Here is a 20,865-nt window from a genome sequence, read left to right as displayed (position 1 = left end):
TGGACTGTCTGAATACCATTACCAAAACAAGAGAAGAGCCTAGATATCATATTTCAAGAAATCTTAAAAGAAAACTGCCTAGATCTCTTAGAACCAGAGGACAGTGGAAAAAGAAAAAAATCTTCAAGAAACCCCCAAATGAAAATTCCCAGAAACATCATAGCCACAATTCAGAGCTTCCTGGTAAAAGGAAACATGCTGAAAGAGGCCAGAAGAAAAGAGTTCAAGTACCATGGAGCCATATAGCATCTCACATAATTTAGTAGCCCTACCACTATAAAAGAACCAAGGGCTTGGAGATATTCCAGAAGGCAAAGAATATGGGTTTATAGCCAATAATAACATACCCAGTAAAACTGAGTATAATGCTATATGTAAAAAATGGATCTTTGATGAAATAGAGGACTTCCAAGCATTCCCAATGAAAAGACCAAAGAGCTGCAGAGAAACTCTGAATTTCAAACACAGGTATGAAGAGAAACATAAAAAGGTAAATGTGAATGAACAATGCTAAAGGACTAAACAAAGAAAAACTGCTTGCATTCAGAAGTGGAGAAATGGTATGTGTCCCCTTTCAACCCCCCCTTTCCTCCCACATCATTAAGGGAATCCAATTAGACAAGGCTTGGGAATGTGTTTCTGTTAAGTCTTGATGACCTTTAGAAAGAATGGAAAAAGGGGGAAATTATCTCACATAATCAGGGTGCACAAATATGCATCTGTACAAATAAGGAGGGAGCGGAGCTACTGACACTTGAACCTCACTCTCATCTGAACTGATCAAAAGAAGGAAGAATACACAGACACAGACTTAGACACACACAGTTGAGTACAGAATTACATTTCACCCAACAGGGAGATGAGATAAAGGGGAAAAGGGGGAGAAGTAGCGGGAGGGTGGATTAAGAGATGAATTAATCCTAAGCAGAGCAAACTGTAAAAATGTACAAAAATATTTATAATTGTGTTTTAGGTGGCAAAGAATGGTAATCTGAGGGGGTGCCCATAAATTGGGGAATGAATGAACAAATTATGCTATATAAATGTGATGGAGTACTGTAATGTTTAGCTCTTACCAGCATAATGCCCAACAGGATTCCAGGGGACTAAAGGTGAAAACTGCCACCTCCTTAACCACTTAACCCTGTAGAATGAAAAATAGAGATCTATATATATAATAAACATACACATACATGCATGCATGCATGTATGTTTAGGATATGGCCCATGTGGAAATTTGCTTTGATTGAGGATACATGTTTGTAATAATTTTTATTTTTCTTGTGTTCTTAATTGACATTCGGGGATTAGAGTGGGAGAATGAGAAAGCAGATCTTAAATGATTAAAAAAATAAAAAACAATTTTTTAAGGGACTCAGATCAGACCCTGATTTCTTTCTCTCTTTTTTTTTTTTTGACACTTTAGATAATTTTAATGGGCACTTCATTGCATCTTATTAGGGAGGTATAATAATCATGTCAATAGGACTATTCCTGTAGTGTTAATTGTAGAGGTGGAAGAATAAGGAGAGAACTGGGAGAGGAATTGGGGGCAGAGAGGTATTGTTTGATAACCCACAGCCGTATGGTACCTGGGAACCGTTGTATACCCTATCCTGTAATGAAACAAAAATAAGTTTATGCTATTCATTAGGAAGGAAGGATTATTTTGAGTCCCTCCTGTGGAAGCCTCACCCCAAAGGCCTAGCTAGCATCGTGAAAACCTACCACATCAGCTTTTAGACGGCAGACTAACCTTCATTGGTTCTCCTCAGCTGAGCACATTCAGAACCTCAAACATTCCTTTTAACTTCCAAATATATCTGCTGACCCTTGTTATGCTTCATGCACATCTACATTCCTTCTGCAGAAAGAGAACACAGGGCTATTTGATAAAATATGTTGTTAATGGGAGAGCATGAATGTCAAATTTCAGTACTCGATTGGTAGTCTGATGTCAAAAGCTCAGTTTATCGGTAGAAGATACATTATATGGATCTTCCTGGACATTCTTCCAGGGCTCCCAAACATCCACTTGGCCCCATTGTAACAAGCACTTTCATTAAGTTTCTCTTGCATCCAAATTCAGGGGATTCGGACTATAAAAGTCATAGAAGAGTACATCCTCTAGCTTATTCTGTTCCCAGGCTATAGGAAGGACTCCAAGATTGTCAGGTGTCAATGACTCTGGCATAGGAAATCATGCAGAGGCAAGGCCAAGGCCCCTGACAGAGGGATCCCCAGGGTATCTGCTATGCAGGCAGTTGCCACGGCAAATTCCTGGTGCTCATCCTGAGTCTCAACTGCAAGGTGTTTACATAGGCAGCCCCACCCAAGAATCCCTCATACAAAATGATCAGGAAAACAAGGTAGATGCTGGGAAGGAAACTGAACCACACTTCGGCCATCAGGAAGCCCAGATTCAGGAACTGAAGCACTGCTAATAGCCAAATGTAATGGAAGTGGCAGCAACAGAGAGAGGATCAGGAGACAAAGACTCCAACTTGGTATAGCATCTGGTACCATCGGTACTGCTGGGCATGGTTCAGAGATGTGTTTCGGAAGAAAAGGAGCTCAAACAGCCCCTGGTTGATAAAATATTCAGCAAAATAAACTAGAGTCAAGGGGATGATGTATTTTAGGAGACCCTTAAAAACATTCCACCTGTCACTGAAAGAGAGGCTCTGATTGAAGTTGGCGTGGGGTTTTGAGCTCTCTCCTACTGTGAGGGGCTGCTGAGCTGAGGTCTCAAGCGCCCCATCTCTTTGGGAGGCCAATGAATCTGGAGACTTGAGCAGCAGAAAGTAAGTGGCCAGGAGGAGAACAGGGATGCCCAGCATAGAGGTTAGTGTGTTTTCAGGGGAAAGACCAACGAGGGTCAGACAGATGTAGGACAAGGCCCCCAGTACTCCTGCTCCACCAGTGTCTGAGGACCACCAGGAAACCACCTCGCTGGGGTGAAAGGCAGTAAGTGCTAGAAAGGTTATCTCCCCCAGTCCACAGGAAATACTGGTCAGGACCACACCACTTAGGCTGGTCATAACTTTCTGGGAAAAGGCAACCAGAAGGAAGCTACTAGCAGCACAGGCCCCACAAAGAATAATTCGAGGGAGCTGTCGACACAGGGTTGCAGTCATATCAAGATGTACTGTTGTGAGAAATGGGTGTCGGCTCTGGATCCAGATGTGGATCCACATGGCTGTTATTTTCAGGTACACTGTGGTTCCTGAGGATGTCATGTGCAGCACTGAGCATCACCAATAGGAGAAGTTGTTGCAAAGACCCAGGAGCCAAAAACCGATCAGGTTTCTCCAGTGGACAGACTGAGTCTCTGGCTCACAGGACTTTCTAGGAAGAAGCTCCTCTCTCTCTGAATCTGAATGTTGCTGCCAGGTGTCCGCAGATGCCATGATGGGGTCTGCAATCACCAGCGGTCAAAGCCTGGCCCCGGGCAGGAGATCCCGGTGGTCTCATCCAACTTCCGAGGGGCAGAAGGGAGGTACTGGGCCAGGCCTGCTGGCCCACTTGCTCTCCAATCGGGCATCTTTCCTCCTCCTCCGAAGCTGCAGGACGTGGTTACCGTTGCCTCATATAACCTACGTGGCCAGCGCCCACTCCTCAGGCACTTCCAGACCCTGATTTCTAAAGGAGCCTTTTATTGGTCTCCATAGATGCTACCTTTATCTTGTATATTTGATTACATGTTGTCCCCCCATTACATGTTAGCTCCTTGAAGGCTGGGGCAGTTCTATTTTTTTTGTATCCCTGGCATGTAGTAATTGCTCAATAAATGCTTTTTGACTGTCATTTTCCCCCCAAAGCCTTCATGCTCTTCTTTCTTCTGTTTCTCCTTATAGGACCACTGTTATTCCAATCTTGAAAGCTCCAAATTAGCTTTGATTCCTCTCCTTCCCTCACCCTTAATGTCCAGTCAGCAACCAGTTCTTCCTTTGAATTGATTCTCATCTAATTCTTCCTTTTCCATTCCCACTGCTTATTCCATTGTTCTAAGTGCATACTTGCATTTTTGTAATAGCCTCTAAATTAGCTCTTGCCAGTTGATCCCTGCTTTCTGATTCCTGCTCTCTGATCCGTTGTGTATGCAATTGCCAGATGAATCTTCCCAAAATATTGCCTGTGTTATGTCTCTCCCTTATCCAAAACCCTTTTCTGAATCCCAGTCATAGGATCAAGTCTAAACGACTTAGCCTGGCATTTGAAACTCTACATAGTCTAGTAGGAGCCTACTTTTCCAGCTTTATCTTCTCTTACTCCCATGGAAAAACCTTTTGCTCTATCCAGATGGGAAAGTTCATTGTCACTTAAACATTTCTCTGTGCTTTTGCTCACACACTCACCTTTCTTCCCCATGTAGTTAAATAATCCTCATCCTTTGGAGACCGACTTAATTATATGTTCTCTGAAATCACCTTTGTCACTCTAGGTCGCTAGTGTCATACTCAAATAGAAATGCTCCCTGTGGGCTTCTTACTGACTTAGAAAACCACAAATTTACATATGTGTTGCATTTTCATTTATTATGTTAAACATTTCCCTGTCACATTTTAACTGGTTTGGCCTGACTTGGGATTTTTTGCATCCTCAAGTGTGCCACTCTATTCTAGACCATTCCTAATAACTCAAGACTGTTTTTTATTTATGCTGCTTATTCCTCATGTAGTACTTTCTGCCGTCTCTTCTGTTTGCTTTTTTCAAATTTTACTTGTTAATTGTTTGAACTTGTGTGTCATATCTCCTCCATTAGGCAATGAAGACACATACCCTTTATTTCTTTTTGTTTTCTACAGTGCTTATCACACTAGGTGGCTCATAGGCAGAGCTTATTAGTTGATGTGTTCAAGGAGTGTGCTAGAGACAACCTGAGGTAGTGAGAGTGCACTTTTATTGATTAAGGATACCTATTGGGGAATTTCTGATCAATCCACAAATGTTTATTAAGTGCTTATTATGTTTCAGGCATTGTGCTACCTTTACTTAGAGTTGGAAACAAGTTTGGCACTCTCTGACTGTGTAGGCATAGTTCAGTGCGATTCCTGCTTTAATGGCATACATGTTGTCTTCTAGAGCTATTTCCATAGCGCCTGTATTTAAGTTATTCTCTCTGTGTGTGTGTGTGTGTGTTTTATAAGTTGATTTTTTTTACATCAACATTTCCTAATGTAGTCTACCCCTCTCTCCTTCCTAGAAAACTATAATAAAGAATTTTTTTAAAAGGAGAAAAACAGTTTAGTAAAATTAACCAACATAGCAAAAAAGTCTGAAATTATATGCAGTGTTCCACACCTATAGTACCTAACTTCCATAAATAATCAAGGTCAAGGTGCTTTCTGTTATCTCTTCTTTGGGGCTAAGCTTAGTCATTATAATTTCATAGCATTCAGTTTTATTACTCTTTTATGGTTGTTTCCAATCATTTTGTAATCATTGCATATATTGATTTTATGGCTCTGTGTAGTTATTTTTTACAGGTGGTATTTTTAATACTATTTACGTATCTTATTTCTTTCTCAATCATATGTAATGATAGTTTTCAACATTCTTTTTTTTTTTTTTTGGTGAGGCAGTTGGGGTTAAGTGACTTGCCCAGAGTCACACAGCTAGTGAGTATTATGTGTCTGAGGCTAGATTTGAACTCATAGAGCCAGTGCTGTATCCACTGCACCACCTAGCTGCCCCAGAACATTAATTTTTTACAAGTTTTTTGGTTCCAAATTTTTCTCTCCCTCTCTCCTCTTACTCCCTCCCCAAGACAGCAAGCAGTCTGATATAGGTTATTCAAGTGCAGTCATGTTAAACATATTTCCACATTAGTCATATTGTGAAAGAAGAAACAGAACAAAGGAAAAAACATAGAAAAAAACCCCCAAAGAGAGTAAGAATAGTATGCTTTGATCTTCATTCAGACTCCATCATATCTTTCTTTGGATGTGGATAGTATTTAATGTACAGATGGTGTTTTTATAAAATAATTGTCCCTTCAGTTTCATCCATCTTTACTCTTAGAAGTTTAGAGGTATATTTTCCAAAATGAAATCACTTACGTGTATTTTGTTTTTAAGCTGTAAGTCTTCCTTTCACTCAAGAGGTCCTCAGGTTGGTGTTCATTTTAGTAATAAAGGCATATGAGAGGTTGTAATTAACCTGGGACTACGCTAGCATTTTGGGTTTTTTCCCTTCTGTATCTCTAGTGCTTAGCATGATCATTGCATAGGGAGGATACTTAATAATTTTGGACTGACTTCCCATTCCTTCCTCAGAAGCCTAATTTCCTGTGCTTGTTATTTAAAAGTCTGTTTACCACTTTATTTACAGACCTAAAGGATTACATCATTTATTTACTAGCTTTGTGACAATGGGCAAATTGTAGCTTCTCAGAGACTCAGATTCTATAAAATGGAGATAATCCATTTAGTCCAGAAAGTCTTTACTTCTTGAGGAACTTATGTTGTACAGTGTGGGGAAGAGAGTGCATAGATGACAAGTAGCATGAGTAATGTGAGGAGGGAGAGATTGCTAACCAGAAGGGTATCTGGAAATCTTCATCAGGGGTATATGGCACTTGAGCTGAGCCTTGGAAGAAGATGAGAGATCAAGATGAGCTGTGTGTTCTGGGTGAGAGAGACCTGGCTACTTCCAAACCTGAGCTTCTTGCATAAATGTAGGAAAGTGAAATGTTGAATTCAGCAAACAGCTCATTATCCACTTTGGCTGAAATGTCGATAGAGTTCTTGAAAGGGAATAATATTAAAATAAACTTGGAAAAGGCAGGTTGGAGTCAGATTGTAGAGGACCACATTTCCTGTCTTAAAAGTTTGTGCTGTCTTAGAGATGACAGGAAGGCATTGGCAGTTTTTGAACATGAAAGTGACACAGACATGAGAGTAGCTGTGTGGAGGATAAATGGAGGGCTGGGATAGGAGTAAAGTCCAGGCAAGCTGTGATGAAGGTGTGAGTGAGGGTCATGGCTTTGAGAATAGAGAGAAGAGGATGTGTATGAGAGATGTTTTGGAGGTAGAAGCAACAAAACTCGGCAAATAATCAGTAGGGTAATATTTGTAACACTCACCTCATTAGGCTTTTGTGAAAATCAAATGAGATAAAGTATACAGTTTTATAAAAAAACACTATATAAATATTAGCTGCATTATTGTTTTCCCTCCAGCTCTTATCCAAATGGACGTTTTAAAGGCAGGATATTCTGGGTTTTGTGGAATTGAAGGAATTGTATCACTTGGCAGTCATCTCATTTTCCTGTCTTTGGAACTCAGATATTTTGATAAATTCCTTGGGATTGCCTTTCTAGTACAGTAATGGATGGGTTAATTCCTTCACTATTCATTATACATCCATAAGGAATCTAGATTTAGTTATTAATGATTGCTTAAGTGTGCAGCAAATAATCTATGACCAAAATAGGCATACAGTTTTTATTTTCCTTTATACAATATCTAAGATTAGAAGAATTGCATTTTGTTTTGTTCCCTTGACAACAGATAGATAGTATAGATCCAAGGAAATAGTGATTTGTTTTGGTTTTGTTTTCTGAGCTTATGATTTATGTTACAAACTGTGTTGTCACTTTGACAGCTTCTGTAGGCAGAAAACTTGCTGATGGATAAGATACTGCCCTCTCTCTCCATGCATTTTGTAGTTGAGCTTAAAGCCTTCTAAGCATAGTTAATGTGCTTACACACATGCACACCAAAGACCTACTCAACGCATAATCTTTGTGTTGGTTTTTTTGTTGTTTTTTTTGTTTTGTGTTAAATTTTGTTCTCTTTCTTGTCAAAATGTTACATTGGAACAGCTCCTTTCTTCTTACTTTGCTTTAGAGCACAATATGTTTCATTCAGATTATACATTATGGCAAATTACATCATTAAACAAACTAAAAGTTTTATGGAGTACTTAACTGTGTATAAGGTGCAAGGTATTATTTCTTCCCTGAGACTCAAAGATGTATAAATTGAACATAATTAATTGTCAAATGAGTGGTGCAGGCCATTGCAATAGGAGATGTGAAGAGGGAAGAAATTTCATAGTGTTTTTTTGAGGGTTTTTTTTTTTGGCTAGGCAACGGGGTTAAGTGACTTGCCCAGGGTCACCCAGCTAGTAAGTATTATGTGTTCACCTAGCTGCCCCTGAAATTTCATAGTGTTGAGGGTAAGGAAATCTTCACAGGGAATGTGGGAGTTTGAGGTGGATCTTGAAAAAGTGGTAGAGAGGAGAAGGGAGAGTATTTCAGGGAAATGGGGCTGTGTAAGCAAAAGAACAAAGACTGTTAATCTTGTCACATTCTGAGGACTGTGGATAAACTAGTTTGGTCATAAAAGAATGTTGATAGCAAAGTCAGAAATGATATTAAAAGGATGGGGTTGGATGAGGTTGTATCTTAAATGCCAGGCTAAGGAATTTAGATTTGATCCTTCGAGCAGTAATGACCAGAACTTGAACTTTGTGACTTAATTGCATCATATTCTTATTTGAGTATTTTGTTTTTCAATTGAAGGTATGGATGATAAGAATGCCACAAAACTGAATGAACTTATTCAAGTTGGGTAAGTCAGTATTTTTTTTTCTATTATTAATGAACCTTGCTGATTTGTTAAGTATCCTGATTCTTTTGGAGGAGTTTGACGGATTAATTTTAACACTATGTATCTTTACTCTATGTACTTTTAAATTCTGTTTTCCCAGTGAAAACTGATTTCATAATAGATCTTAGAATATTTGTAGGAAAAAGTCACACTTGTTGGTTTCCCCTACCCCATGTTCCTTAAAAATTTGACTATAATGAAAGTATGAAAGGCAGTTGATATTACTTAAGAGTGTCTGAGCGTGCTGTAGGGCAAGGGTGGGGAACATGTAACCTCAAGGCCAAATGTGGCCTTCTAGGTCCTTGGGTGCAGCCTTTTGACTGAGTCAAAGTTGTCAGAACAAATCCTTTTATTAAAGACTTAAGGACCTAAAAACCCACATGTGGCTTCCAAGCTGCAGGTTGCCTACCCCTGCTGTAGGGCTTGATCAAAGCCTCTTTACATTGTCCTAACTGCTGTTTCAGTGTTGAGTCATTCTGTAATCTCTTACGTCTGCATACACACGTATTCTCCCTTTGCCAGTACATCTCATGATTGCATTAAAAGTTTGTGTTAGGGCAGCTAAGTGGTGCAGTGGATAGAGCACTGGCCCTAGATTCAGGAGGACCTGAGTTCAAATCCAGCCTCAGACACATAACACTTACTAGCTGTGTGACCCTGGGCAAGTCACTTAACCCCATTGCCTAGCCAAAAAAAAAAAAAAGGTTGTATTGATCTCCAGTTTTCCTCTTGGATTTAAAGGCTACAAGTGATGTTAAAGATGCAGAAGAAAAAAGGCCAGCCAACGTAGCACATTGTGGATGCTGACTGAGCCTCCTTTCTTTATAAAGTACTGGCATTTATTTTTTCCTTTTTTCCTCCTTCCCTCTCCCTTTTCCCCTTTCCATTTCCCTTCTCCTTTCCCTTTCCTCTCCCTTTCCTTTCCTCCCTACAAAAACACAATTCATTTTTATCTGAATAAGTAAAGATACAGTGATCAGCTACAGGTAATAATTATCTCTTTCAATGATTTCTAGTAATAGATACATTTGCAGCTGGAACTAACAAGCTATTATGTTATTTGTTTGACTTCATAATTTCTACCTTAAATTATTCCTAATTAATTGACTAAAAGACATAATGGCTGTGTGTACATGAACAGGTGGGTCAGTATTCCCTCAGAAAACATAGTTAAACAAACTTTATAGCTCCATGAATATCATCAGTAAATCAGCTAACTGGTTACCAGTAAATCTAATAGCTAATTATTTGCTAATGTTTCTGCTAATTGTTGGATAAGATAGGAGTATGTCAGAACAACAGGTTCCTAAAACCTACTTTGATTTTACTAACTTCATCAGTGTCATGTTATAAAATCAATGTAAATCCATCAGTGCCTGGCAGATTTATAGTGAGATATTCCAATCTATAGTTCCTCTGAATTCACTTTTTTTTTTAACTTAACATTCTACATTTATTAAACACCTATTTTATGCAACATGCTGTGACCACTGCTTTCTGTCAGGAATGCACAACCCTGATGGGAAGTATCCTGAAAACTGTGAAACAGAAAGCCCCAAGAAAATAAGGCAGGGCTCGGCAAATCCATTGAAGGAAGTAACTATCTCCATTCATGGGATATAAAAGCATCATTGCCTTTGGGTGCCCATGCCTAATACCTCAGGTAGTTCAAAGCATTGACCAACTCAGGAGACCTGTCCCAGAGATACCAGCATAGGCAAACACTGGAAAAATGCCCTAGGGATCTGTATCCCCACTAACATGTATCTCTGCTGCCCCAAGTTCTCACTTTTCTCTCTTCTTTATTTATTTTTAGTTTTTAACATTCACTTCCATAAGATTTTGAGTTCCAAATTTTCTCCCCATCTCGTCCTTCCTCCTATCCCAAGATGGTATGCATTCTGAGTACTCCTTCACCTAATATGCCTCCCTTCTATCTCCCCCTCCCCCTTCTCTTATCCCCCTTTCCCTTCTATTTTCCTGTAGGGCAGGATAGATTTCTATACCCTGTTGCTTGTATTTTCTAGTTGCATGTGAAAACAATTTTTAGCATTTATTTTTAGAACTTTGGGTTCCAAATTTTCTCCCTCCCCATCATCATTGAGAAGGCAAGCAACTCATTATAGGTTATACATGTGTGGTCATGCAGAACTTCCCAGTAGTCATGCTGTGGAATAACTATATTTCCCGTCATTGTATCTTGCCCCCCATTTATTCATGAATTCACTCTTTCTAAATAATTCAGAGGAAACTATTCCATTCATGTCCTTGCTTGATCAGAATCCCCTTCTAGAATGGTACGTGCCTTAAGCTGAGGAATGGATAATATAGTCTTCAGTGTTTGGTACTAGAAAATATTTGTACTAGATAGCTTAAAAGCGAACACCCGGAATAGGAGGCTACTGGGAACTGTTCTGAAAAATAGAAGATCTGCTCTTGTCTTGTAAGTCAGCGCAGCATTCTCTTCTACATGAGCAATTAAGTATATTACAGTAAAATCCCTTTTTTATGTAGCACTTTTTGCACAAAAGGTGGGTTAATGGAGTAGAAGTGTTTTGAAAGATATTTAGAAGTTTTTCATGTGATTGCTTTCCCCACATTTGTTACATTTTAATTTATTAGAAGTTGTGTGTGTTTTATTCTCCCATCATTATTCAAACGTAATAGATTTTTATCACTAATAGAATTTTTAGGTAAATTGTCCACCTTTATTTTTCCAGAAAACTTTCTTTGAAATGACCTTGGTCATGTTCCATTTTGTTGATCCAGATTGGCTTTTGTATTGTTTTTATGTGAAAAAGTTTAGTGTAACAAATGTTTGAATGATGAACTGGTAAAAGAGCCTAAACTTATACCTCTAGGGCAGAGATTCCCAAACTTATTTGGCCTGCTGCCTCCCTTTAAAAAAAGAAAAATTACTCAGTGCTCTCCTGGAAATCTACTTTCTTTAACCCTTTAGTGTTTTTTTTTTAAATTTGTGTCATTTCAAAAATATATAATTTTTTAAAAATGATACATCTTAAATTTAATAATTTATTGTAGATTTGAGGTATTTTCTTGCGTTGAATTTTTTTTTTTTTGGTCAGGCAGTTGGGGTTAAGTGACTTGCCCAGGGTTATACAGCTAGTCAGTGTCAAGCATCTGAGCCAGATTTGACCTCAGGTCCTCCTGACTCCAAGGCTCTATTCACTGAGCCACCTAGCTGCCCCCTGCATTGAAATTTTGATGACACAATATTGCGTCAAGTAACTGTACGGTATTGTATTGTAAATAAGTCATTACACGCACATATTCCTATCAATAAATACATGCTGGACGTTTTGTGTATTTATTTTGAAAATAATGATCATCACTACAACTTTAACTCTGTTACACAACAGATGAAACACGTACAAATGATTTTTCAGAATTCTCTTCTTTACTTATGCTTCCACTGCCCCCTTATTTTTATTCAATACCCCGCAAGTGTACCCAAGGCTGCTCCCTCCTGCCCCCCAAAACATTCTAGCACCCCATAGAGGACAGTATAGCCCACTTTGGGAATCTCTGCCTAAGGCCTAGCTGTAGCACAATACTTTGCAAAAAATAGGAAGCTGAATTGAATATATATAGAGTGCCGTAGACCATCAGCTAGGAAGAGTTTTCCTTGCAGTATCAAACTACTCCAACTTTAGAGGACCCATTTTTCTCTATTAGTTTTATTTAATTTGAAGCGAGACTTGTAAATATTTGTTCTTACTTTATATGGTTATTGAGCCTAAAAAATGGAATGATGTGATCAATATTTCTTGACTTTGCGGGAGGAAATAACATTGCCATAAAAGAAACTTTTACTTTTTATGTAGAAAGTCTTTGGTATCTTTAAGTCTATTTATCTGTTCTGGACTTTTAAATTTTTATTTATGGCACCACTATTTTCCCAGTTGCCATGGCTCAAAAACTCAGCCATCTTTTTAAAAAACTGCCTTTTCATTTTTATAAACTTGACAAATATTAATGAAAATGAACACTACTTCATGAAAAGAATAGAAAAAAGGACTGTATATGAAATGGTAAATCGCCACCATTTCCAACAGTGCCCTGCTTTGTGTGTGTCCCCTTCTAAGCTTTCTCCTGGTCTCTTCTGCTTATTTTTAGTGATCCATTGATTATCTTTTCTTACTTTTTTCTTACTTTACTTATTTTATTTTTATTTACCCACAGTTTCTCATAATCACCTCCCCATCTCCCAATCACCCTGTATTATAACATACATACTTTCATATATGCTGACACAAAGTTAATTCACACATTGGTCGTATCTGAAGATTGATTTTTCATTCTGTATCTTTAATCTACCAAGAGGTTGGAGGCATACTTCCTCATGAGTCTTCTGGAATTATGACTGGTCATTTCATCGAACATAGCTCTTCAGTATTTCATAGTTGTTTTCCTTTACAGTATTGTAATAATTGTATAAATTGTTTCCCGAGTTCTGCTCCTTTCATTCTGCCTCAACTTTATTATTTTTTTTTATTAATTTTTGCTTTTAGCTTGAATTTTTAAAAGCCCCAAATGGAATGGATCTGTATATCTACAGCTTTCTTTTCTTTTAGTTTTTTAAATATATAGTAGGATTGACCTGTGGCTTTTTAAGCTATCCTCCTTGTCTGGCCACTTTGAGCCTTCTTTCTTTAATTTTCTCATTAAAAAAAATTGGCTCTGTGACCTTTAAAAATTTAACATCCTCTTCCTACACCTCTCCTCCAAATTGAAAAGAGAAGCAAAAACAAAGTCCTCGTAAAAAATATGCCTGGCCAAGCAAAAACAAATTCTTCTATTGGCAGTGTCCAAAAATGTATGTTTTACTCAAGATTTGGAGCAAAGCATCTTTTTTTCTGTTCTTTTTTTTTTTTAAAGGCAATTGGGTTTAAGTGACTTGCCCAGGGTCACACAGCTAGTAAGTTATCAAGTGTTTGGTCTGAGGCCACATTTGAACTCGGGTCCTTCTGACTTCAGGGCCGGTGCTCTATCCACTGCGCCCTGGCTGCCCCCCAAAGCATCTTTTTGTCAAGAGTTGGGTTCTGTACCTGTTCATTCAAATCCTTCAGGCTTTCTTTGACCCTTTCCCCCTGGTCCTTTCTTAAGGCACAGAAAGTAGAGTACCGTTCCATTCCATTCATATACTATAATTTTTATTTCAGCCATTCCGTAGTTGATGGACCTTCACTTTGTTTCTAGTTCTTTGCTACAACACAAGCGCTGTTACAGATATTTTAGGCCTTTTCCGTATTGATCTGTTCTAGGTGTTTAGGAGATGGACCTCACTAGGTATTGTCTGCGCTGGACTGTGTAGTGACATTTCCCTCTCATCTTTTCCCATCAAGACTTAACTTCTGTTGATGCTTTTAATAACTGTCTTTAGTAAGTGAGACAAAGAGAAGTTAAAAGTACAGTCAGATACTTCATGAAACCCCCTCTCCAACTGTAAACACACAGTGATTTGTTAGAGTACTGCAAGGTTTCCTTGTTTAGGGATACACTTTCACAATATATTTTAATTTTAGAGGTTGTTTTTCTTTCCATGGGCAGCTTGGTATATATCATATAAGGTGCTGAACTTGGAGCCAGAAGAACTGTGTTCACATTTCACCTGTAATAAATACTTAATAGCCTCGTGCCTGGACAAGTCCATTGTTAGCTTCCTCATCTGTAACATGGAGATGAGGATACCTCTGTTACCAGCCTCCCAAGATTGTTGTTAGACTCAAATAAGATAACATGTGTAAAGTGACTTTAAAGCCCTACATTAATGTTAAGTTATTAGTATCCCATCCTTCTTGGTGCCTTTTCATTTTATCACCTCAAGTGATGAAGAAAATCCTGTCATTGAAACCTTGATTTTGGCATTTGCTAATGTCTCATCCCTTGGTTCATTGTTCACATTAGTTTGGGCTTCTCTTTTATTACTCTTAACTAATGCTCTCACCTCACAATTCACTGAAAAGCTCAAGACCATCGTTCAAGTGCAAGCTTCTCTATGTATATAACTTGTTCTGTCACTGCAACTCTGCATTCATCCTTTAAGTTCAGAGGAAGAAATTATCTTCCCACTCAGAAAAATCCTCATGTTCTCTGTGTGGCAGGTGCTCAGTCGCTGTTTAGTGAGGATTATAATGTTTTATGCTTCTATCTTCTAGGGCTTTATCCTCAAATTCAGTTTTTCCTACTCTAATAGCTTTAGCTTTCCCTCTCTGTTCACTGCAAACTTACTCAACTCCTCTTTTATCTTAGAAAAAGCCTTCATTTAAACCTGTTTTCCCTTCCAAACACTCCTGTTTCTTCTTTCTTTTAAAAACAACTTTAGTGGGAGCCAAGAGGGTGATTGGGAGATGGGGGGGGGGATTATGAGAAACTGTGGGTAAATAAAAATAAAATGAAGTAAAGTAATAAAAAGTGAGAAAATTGAGGCTCAAAGTGTAAGTGACAGAGCCAGGACTCAAACCCAAGTTCCTTTACACTAAATCCAATAATTTTTCCACTGAATTATGTATCTCCAAATTTCTTAGCCTTGCAATCAGAACTGCTTAAAGAACTGACCCCTGGACTTCTCCAGTCTTAACATTTTTTAGTCTCCAAAACTAGTCTTCGTTCTTTTCAGGCCATTTCATTCCTGACCCCCACATATACTACCAACTTTGTTTTTCTGATTTTTCTCTTAATAGTCTCTCCTTTATGGAGTGCCATAAGTCAGATTTCTGTATTTTCCTCATGTTTAGCTGTGAACACATTTTTTATAATCATCTTTCTTTTAATAATCTCACCACATGCTTATCTTTACCTGTGCCATTCTCTCAGTTCCTCTGTTTTCTGTAACATGCTACCATATAATCATGTGCTGCCTGATATTTGTTTTCCAAGTTCATTTTTTTATGTCTGCTTTGCTCAGCCAGAGTTTAAAGTCCTTTAGGACAGGAGTTATTTCTGCGTTCCTGTAGGCCTGACAGTGTTTATAATAATGCTTTGCTTATGAGAGGTGTACAGTAAATAATTGTTCAATGAATTACATCAGATTTCTGAGTGTAGACAGCACAAGCAAGAAATGTCTTGCCAGGACCTTTTAGAACATTTAAAATAGTTTAGTTAAGATTAGTGATTCAGAAGGGATCTGGAATTCTTAATACTCTCTTTGATTACATGGAAATATTTAGTCCTCAGTATAAATGATACTTTTCGTTCTTCTTAATTACTGGGTTTAGGGGTTTTCCCTAATGAGTTATTGGAGTGTATTGAAATTTTTTGCCTTAAGCAGTTAGTGAGCATGTAGAAAGCAAGAGAGTGCAGGTGAATTGGGGAATTTTAAAAGTGGGACTAGAACTCTGATTTCTGATCTCAGGCTCTTAGGATTTAGAGATCTAATGGAATTTAAATTTTCAAGCCTAGGACCTTTTTGTAGCAAACAGTAAGGTTTTGGTGTTTGGAAAACCAGAGTAGTTTCATGCATTTGCCTATACTCACATATTCTCTCCTGTGCTTTGTTTTTATCACAGTCCCCAAAGTAGAATAGTGGTTATGTAAATGTTGCGTAGAAGTAGAGATGAGTTCAACACTTACTAAGTGGCTGCTGTTGTTCTTGGGACTGTACTAGTCACTTGAGATAATGAAACAAAAACAAAGCAGCTCCTGCACTTAAAGGGCTGACATTCTTCTAGGGGAAATCACATAGACACAGATAAGTTTTAAAAGGAAAGGAGGAAAGAAGGAGGTTTTTAATTTGTAATCAGCTGGAATTAGCTATACTTGTCTACTGCAGACAAAGGGGCAATAATATGAAATCAGCTTACGTTATTGCTTTAGGCTGCAAGTGTGGTTTTGTGCCTTTGAAAGCTAATATTTGCTTCCCTGGGGACCTCACATGTTAGAATAAGTGTAAAAGCATAGTAGATAATATTTGGCCACACAGTAAATTTTATTTAAATGTTAACTTTTTTTTTTTGATACAGCAATCTCATCCCAATAAGTACCTGTTGTACATTCACATTAAAAAGTTAAAACAGAACCAATATCCTAGCCATTGTGACCATCAGGACATGTGACAGTTTATCAGAAAAAAAAAAGGAAGAATGTTTTAACATTAGTCATCTGGAACCAACCTGGGTCGTTATGATTGACTTAAATTCTCTTTTAGTGCTCTCCTAGTTTGTGTTGTAGTTGTTTGTTATTTTGGTTCTCCTATTTTTGTTTTGCATCTTTCAGTCAAGCTTTCCCATGTTTCTCTCAACTCTGTATAGTTAACATTCTTTATAGCAAAATAATGTTATTACATTTTGATAGCACGATTTGTTTCTTCCATCAGCAGGCAAATAATTTGCAGCTTCTTGCTAAAAACATATAATACATCTATTAATATTTTGGCACATATGGCCTCTTTCTGTCATTTTTGTCCAACAGGTATAATATCAGTAGGAGGATCACTACCACAAGTACAAAGGGTTTAGTAACTTTTTAAAAATAATTCCAAATTGTTTTCCAGAACAGTTGAACCAACTTATAGCTCTACCAACAGCATACTTGTATTCCTACAACCCCTTAAATACTGACTTTTCATCATTTTTATTATCTTTTTCTAATTTAATAGGGGTAAGATAAAAATCTTGATTTTTAAAACAATTGATTTTGCACTGTTAGGCATTTGGAGCTTTTAAAAATCTAATTGTTAACTCTTCATCAACCAACTTATTAATTGGGCACTGACATATATTTCAGCTTATTCTCTATAGCTTTTGAATATTTGACTTCTTTCAAAGATATATAAAATGTATATTATATATAAATATATAAAATATACTTAATATATTATGTATAAAAATATTCTCCCTTGTGTATAATTTTGCTAACATTTGCTCCTTAGTTGCATTGCTTTCTTTTGTGTAAAAGCTATTTAAGTTTATGTAATCGAAATTGTTTTTCCTTTTATGACATCTTTCTCCTTTGTATTTTTCATCAATGATAGTTGTCAAAGATTTTTTCTTGTATCATTTTTTAGAAAGATGTGACTTTTTATGTTTAGGTTACTTTTTCATTTATAATTTATAGTTGTGTATGGCATAAGATGTTTTTCTAAGCTAATTTCCAACTAGAGAAGCTATTTCTGGATTTTTAAGCAATTTCTCATTGAATAGTCGGCATTTTTGTGTTATTAGGTTTATTGAACATTAAATGGATGTATGCATTTGTTTCTGGGTCTTCCATTTAAAAGGGCTGTGTAAGTTTTACAGGTTTTGTATTTCCATTGCCTAGAATAGTATATGTCACATAGTAGATGCTCAATAAATGTCTGTTGTTTGATTGTACTCATGTAATTTTATATTTTTAACTAGTACTAAAAGTTTTGATTATTGCTTTATAATATAATCCGATATTTAGTGATTATGGGCCCTTTTCATTTTTACCTTCATTTTTTTCCATTGACATTCTTGACCTTTTGTTCCATATTAATTTTTTATTTAGCTTTATAAGTTACAGATTTGATATTTTAATTGGTACAGTGCTAATTTTGTAGATTCGTTTTCGGGAATATGGTCAGTTTTATTTTGTCATAGCACAGCCAGAAACATTTGATTCATTCCTAAATTTTTTATATCTTCATTTATTTATATAAACTTTTTTGTTGTTGCTTTTATAGAGGTACTTCTGCCTTAATTGACTATTGCACTCCCCAGCACAGAATACTCTGCATTCTCTAAGGTCTGGCCTTTCATTGACCAATCCCTCTCCCTGTTCCTATTATAAAAAGCAAAGTTTTTTCTTCTCAATTTTGTTTCTTTCTTCGTGTCTCACATAACTCCCTCCCCTTAACTTTTCACCAGAGAGCTTTGCTTTATATAACAACAAGAAAACAGGCCATTGGTCCAGAGCTCCCTCTTCTGCCCTACACTACCTTTCAAAGCCTTTTGATGTAATCTCTTACTCTCTCATTTAGGGTAGTTTGTGATGAACAGTCCCTTTTCCTCCACCAAGGCTCTTTGTACTCTCCATCCCATTACTCCTTCTCTGCTTCATCACTTTGCTCCCACAATCACTCTGTCATTGTCTCTTCTTCTCCCTTTCTTCTTTCTTTTCTTTTTCTTTCCCTGTTTTTTCTCCCTTCCTTTCCCTTTCTCTTCCTTCTCCCTCTTCCTCATGCCCTATACCAAGGAGGGAGAAGTCCTTAGACAATACAGTTTTTTCAAAGAACGTACAATTTTATGGTCAGGCTGTTTGTCTTTAATTTAGGGAAATGCTGGGAAGCTGCTTTATTGAAATTTAAGTTCTTTTCCAGATTAAGTCTTTAGCTTTCTCAATTATCCTGTCATAGGACTTAGACTTTGTCATGAAACCACTTCAGCTTTGTTTTAAAAATTTCCAAATTTTGTTTGAAATGCTTTGAGTTTTAGCTATTTAGAAAACACTCTAGAAATCTTGGCACCTGATAGCTGAGCTGTTGACAGAGGGTTGCTGTGCATAATTTTCAGGTAGTACCTAATTATTGCTTACAAATTGGAAACTAATAAGTAAAAAGAAATTCTAATGTCAGATGAAAGTAGTCATAGAATTGAATGCAGACTTTTACAGACTTGGGAGGAGGTTAATCAATAAGAAGTGCAAGGAAATCAATGTAATAACTTCTCAGGCTTTCAGAGAACCCTACCAGGGAAGATCGAGTAGTTGTCTGAGATAAACAAGCCTCATAGAACTTGGAGCCTAGACCTGAAAGTTGAGACCATGAGAGAGAATGGCTTTTGACATGAAGCTTTATTAAGCACTTGCTGGGTTCTAGGAATGGTGCTAAGCACTGAGGCTACAGATACAGAGAACAGAATGATCCCTGCTGTGAAGGAGCTTATATTCTGTAGGGAAAAAGAGAGAGAGAGAGAGAGAGTGTGTGTGTGTGTGTGTGTGTGTGTGTGTGTGTGTGTGTGTGTGTGTGTGTGTGTGTGTCTCCCCAGCCTCTAGTCCCCATATGTAACAGTAAGGTGTTACAGGCTGCCCGGCGCTTAATAATTTGTTTCACGGGTTACGATCTGTACCCACAAACACACATTCACACTGTTCCTAGCTTATAAATGATTTAATAATGATAATAATCATAAACATACATGCACATAAGTGTGATTACATATGATTATGCAATCTTAGATGCAAAGACTACTAACAGAAAGATAGAGAGATAAAGAAGAAGAAATACATCACCAATCCAAGGAAGCACCAACTCCTGAACATCTGGCTGGGGGAGTCCTGTATCACAGCTGTCAGGGTCTCTGTTGGGAAAGTCCCTACGGCAGAGCGTCCTGTCCAAGGGAGACTCCCAGAGTTACTTTCCCAAGAAAGACAGTTTTTATCATCCTTACACAGAGAAGGCAGGGAGCCAGGGAATAGGTGATTAATCCTAAGAACCTGAGAGTTTTGGCCGAAACTCTCCGACCTCAAGAACAGTCTTTGTTAGGTCAGAAATGTCTCAGATCGGGGCAGCTAAGTGGCCCTGGAGTCAGGAGGACCTGAGTTCAAATGTGGCCTCAGAAACATAACACTTACTAGCTGTGTGACCCTGGGGCAAGTCACTTAACCCCATTGCCTAGCCAAAAAAAAAAAAAAAGTCTCAGATCAATACCCAGGAACCGGCCAAGTCCCTGGATGTTTACCTCAAGACCTGTTTAAGGAATAATTCCCCAGGTGGGTCTGGGTTGAAACAAATCCCAGAACAATATGTTAGGGAAGTTCCTTGTCCCTTGGCTTGAGCTGTGGGTAGGGAAGATCTTATACATTAACCCTTCACCATATCACCAGCTTCCTGATGGTCATCCTGTAAGTATCTCTAATTGAACATATCCAAGACAATTCATTATATCTATCTCTAACCCATTCCTTCTCCAAATTACTATATTTTGTTGAGAGTGTCACCCAGGTTCATACCCTTGGAGTCATCCTTGACTTTTAAATTCTTTGCCACTTTACATTCAGTCATTTGCCAGGTCTTGTCTTATCCCTTGTACCTCCATAATATCTTCTGCATCTATCTCTAATCTCACTTTCACATCCTTCGATCTAGTTTAGGCATTATCACTTTTTACTTATTATATTTCAGTAGTCTCCTGTTTGGTCACCCTGTTTCCAGTTTCTTCCCCAGCCAGTTCATATTTTACATAGCTTGAACATTAATATTCCTAAAGCGTAAATTTCCATGATCCATTCCCAAGCCTTTGCCTCCCAGAAATCTTCAAAGGTTCCT

The 20,865-nt window shown here is 37.7% G+C and overlaps 1 protein-coding gene and 1 pseudogene across 2 annotated transcripts in view; one reads left to right on the top strand and one right to left on the bottom strand.

Moving 5' to 3' along the window:
- Nucleotides 1-20,865, top strand: part of CRAMP1 (cramped chromatin regulator 1) — a 113,872-nt gene that overhangs the window by 43,970 nt on the left and 49,037 nt on the right. For both annotated transcript variants that reach the window (XM_021006624.2, XM_021006623.2), the window contains exon 6: nucleotides 8,531-8,579. In XM_021006624.2, the coding sequence (XP_020862283.1) occupies nucleotides 8,531-8,579 (49 nt within the window). The remainder of the gene's footprint in view (nucleotides 1-8,530; nucleotides 8,580-20,865) is intronic.
- On the bottom strand, nucleotides 2,179-3,637 carry LOC110221909 (battenin pseudogene; annotated as a pseudogene).

The sequence above is a fragment of the Phascolarctos cinereus genome, unplaced genomic scaffold (assembly GCF_003287225.1).
Source record: "Phascolarctos cinereus isolate Bilbo 61053 unplaced genomic scaffold, phaCin_HiC Scaffold_4;HRSCAF=312, whole genome shotgun sequence".
Taxonomy (NCBI): Eukaryota; Metazoa; Chordata; class Mammalia; order Diprotodontia; family Phascolarctidae; genus Phascolarctos; species Phascolarctos cinereus.
This window is presented reverse-complemented; position numbering and strand designations above follow the sequence as displayed.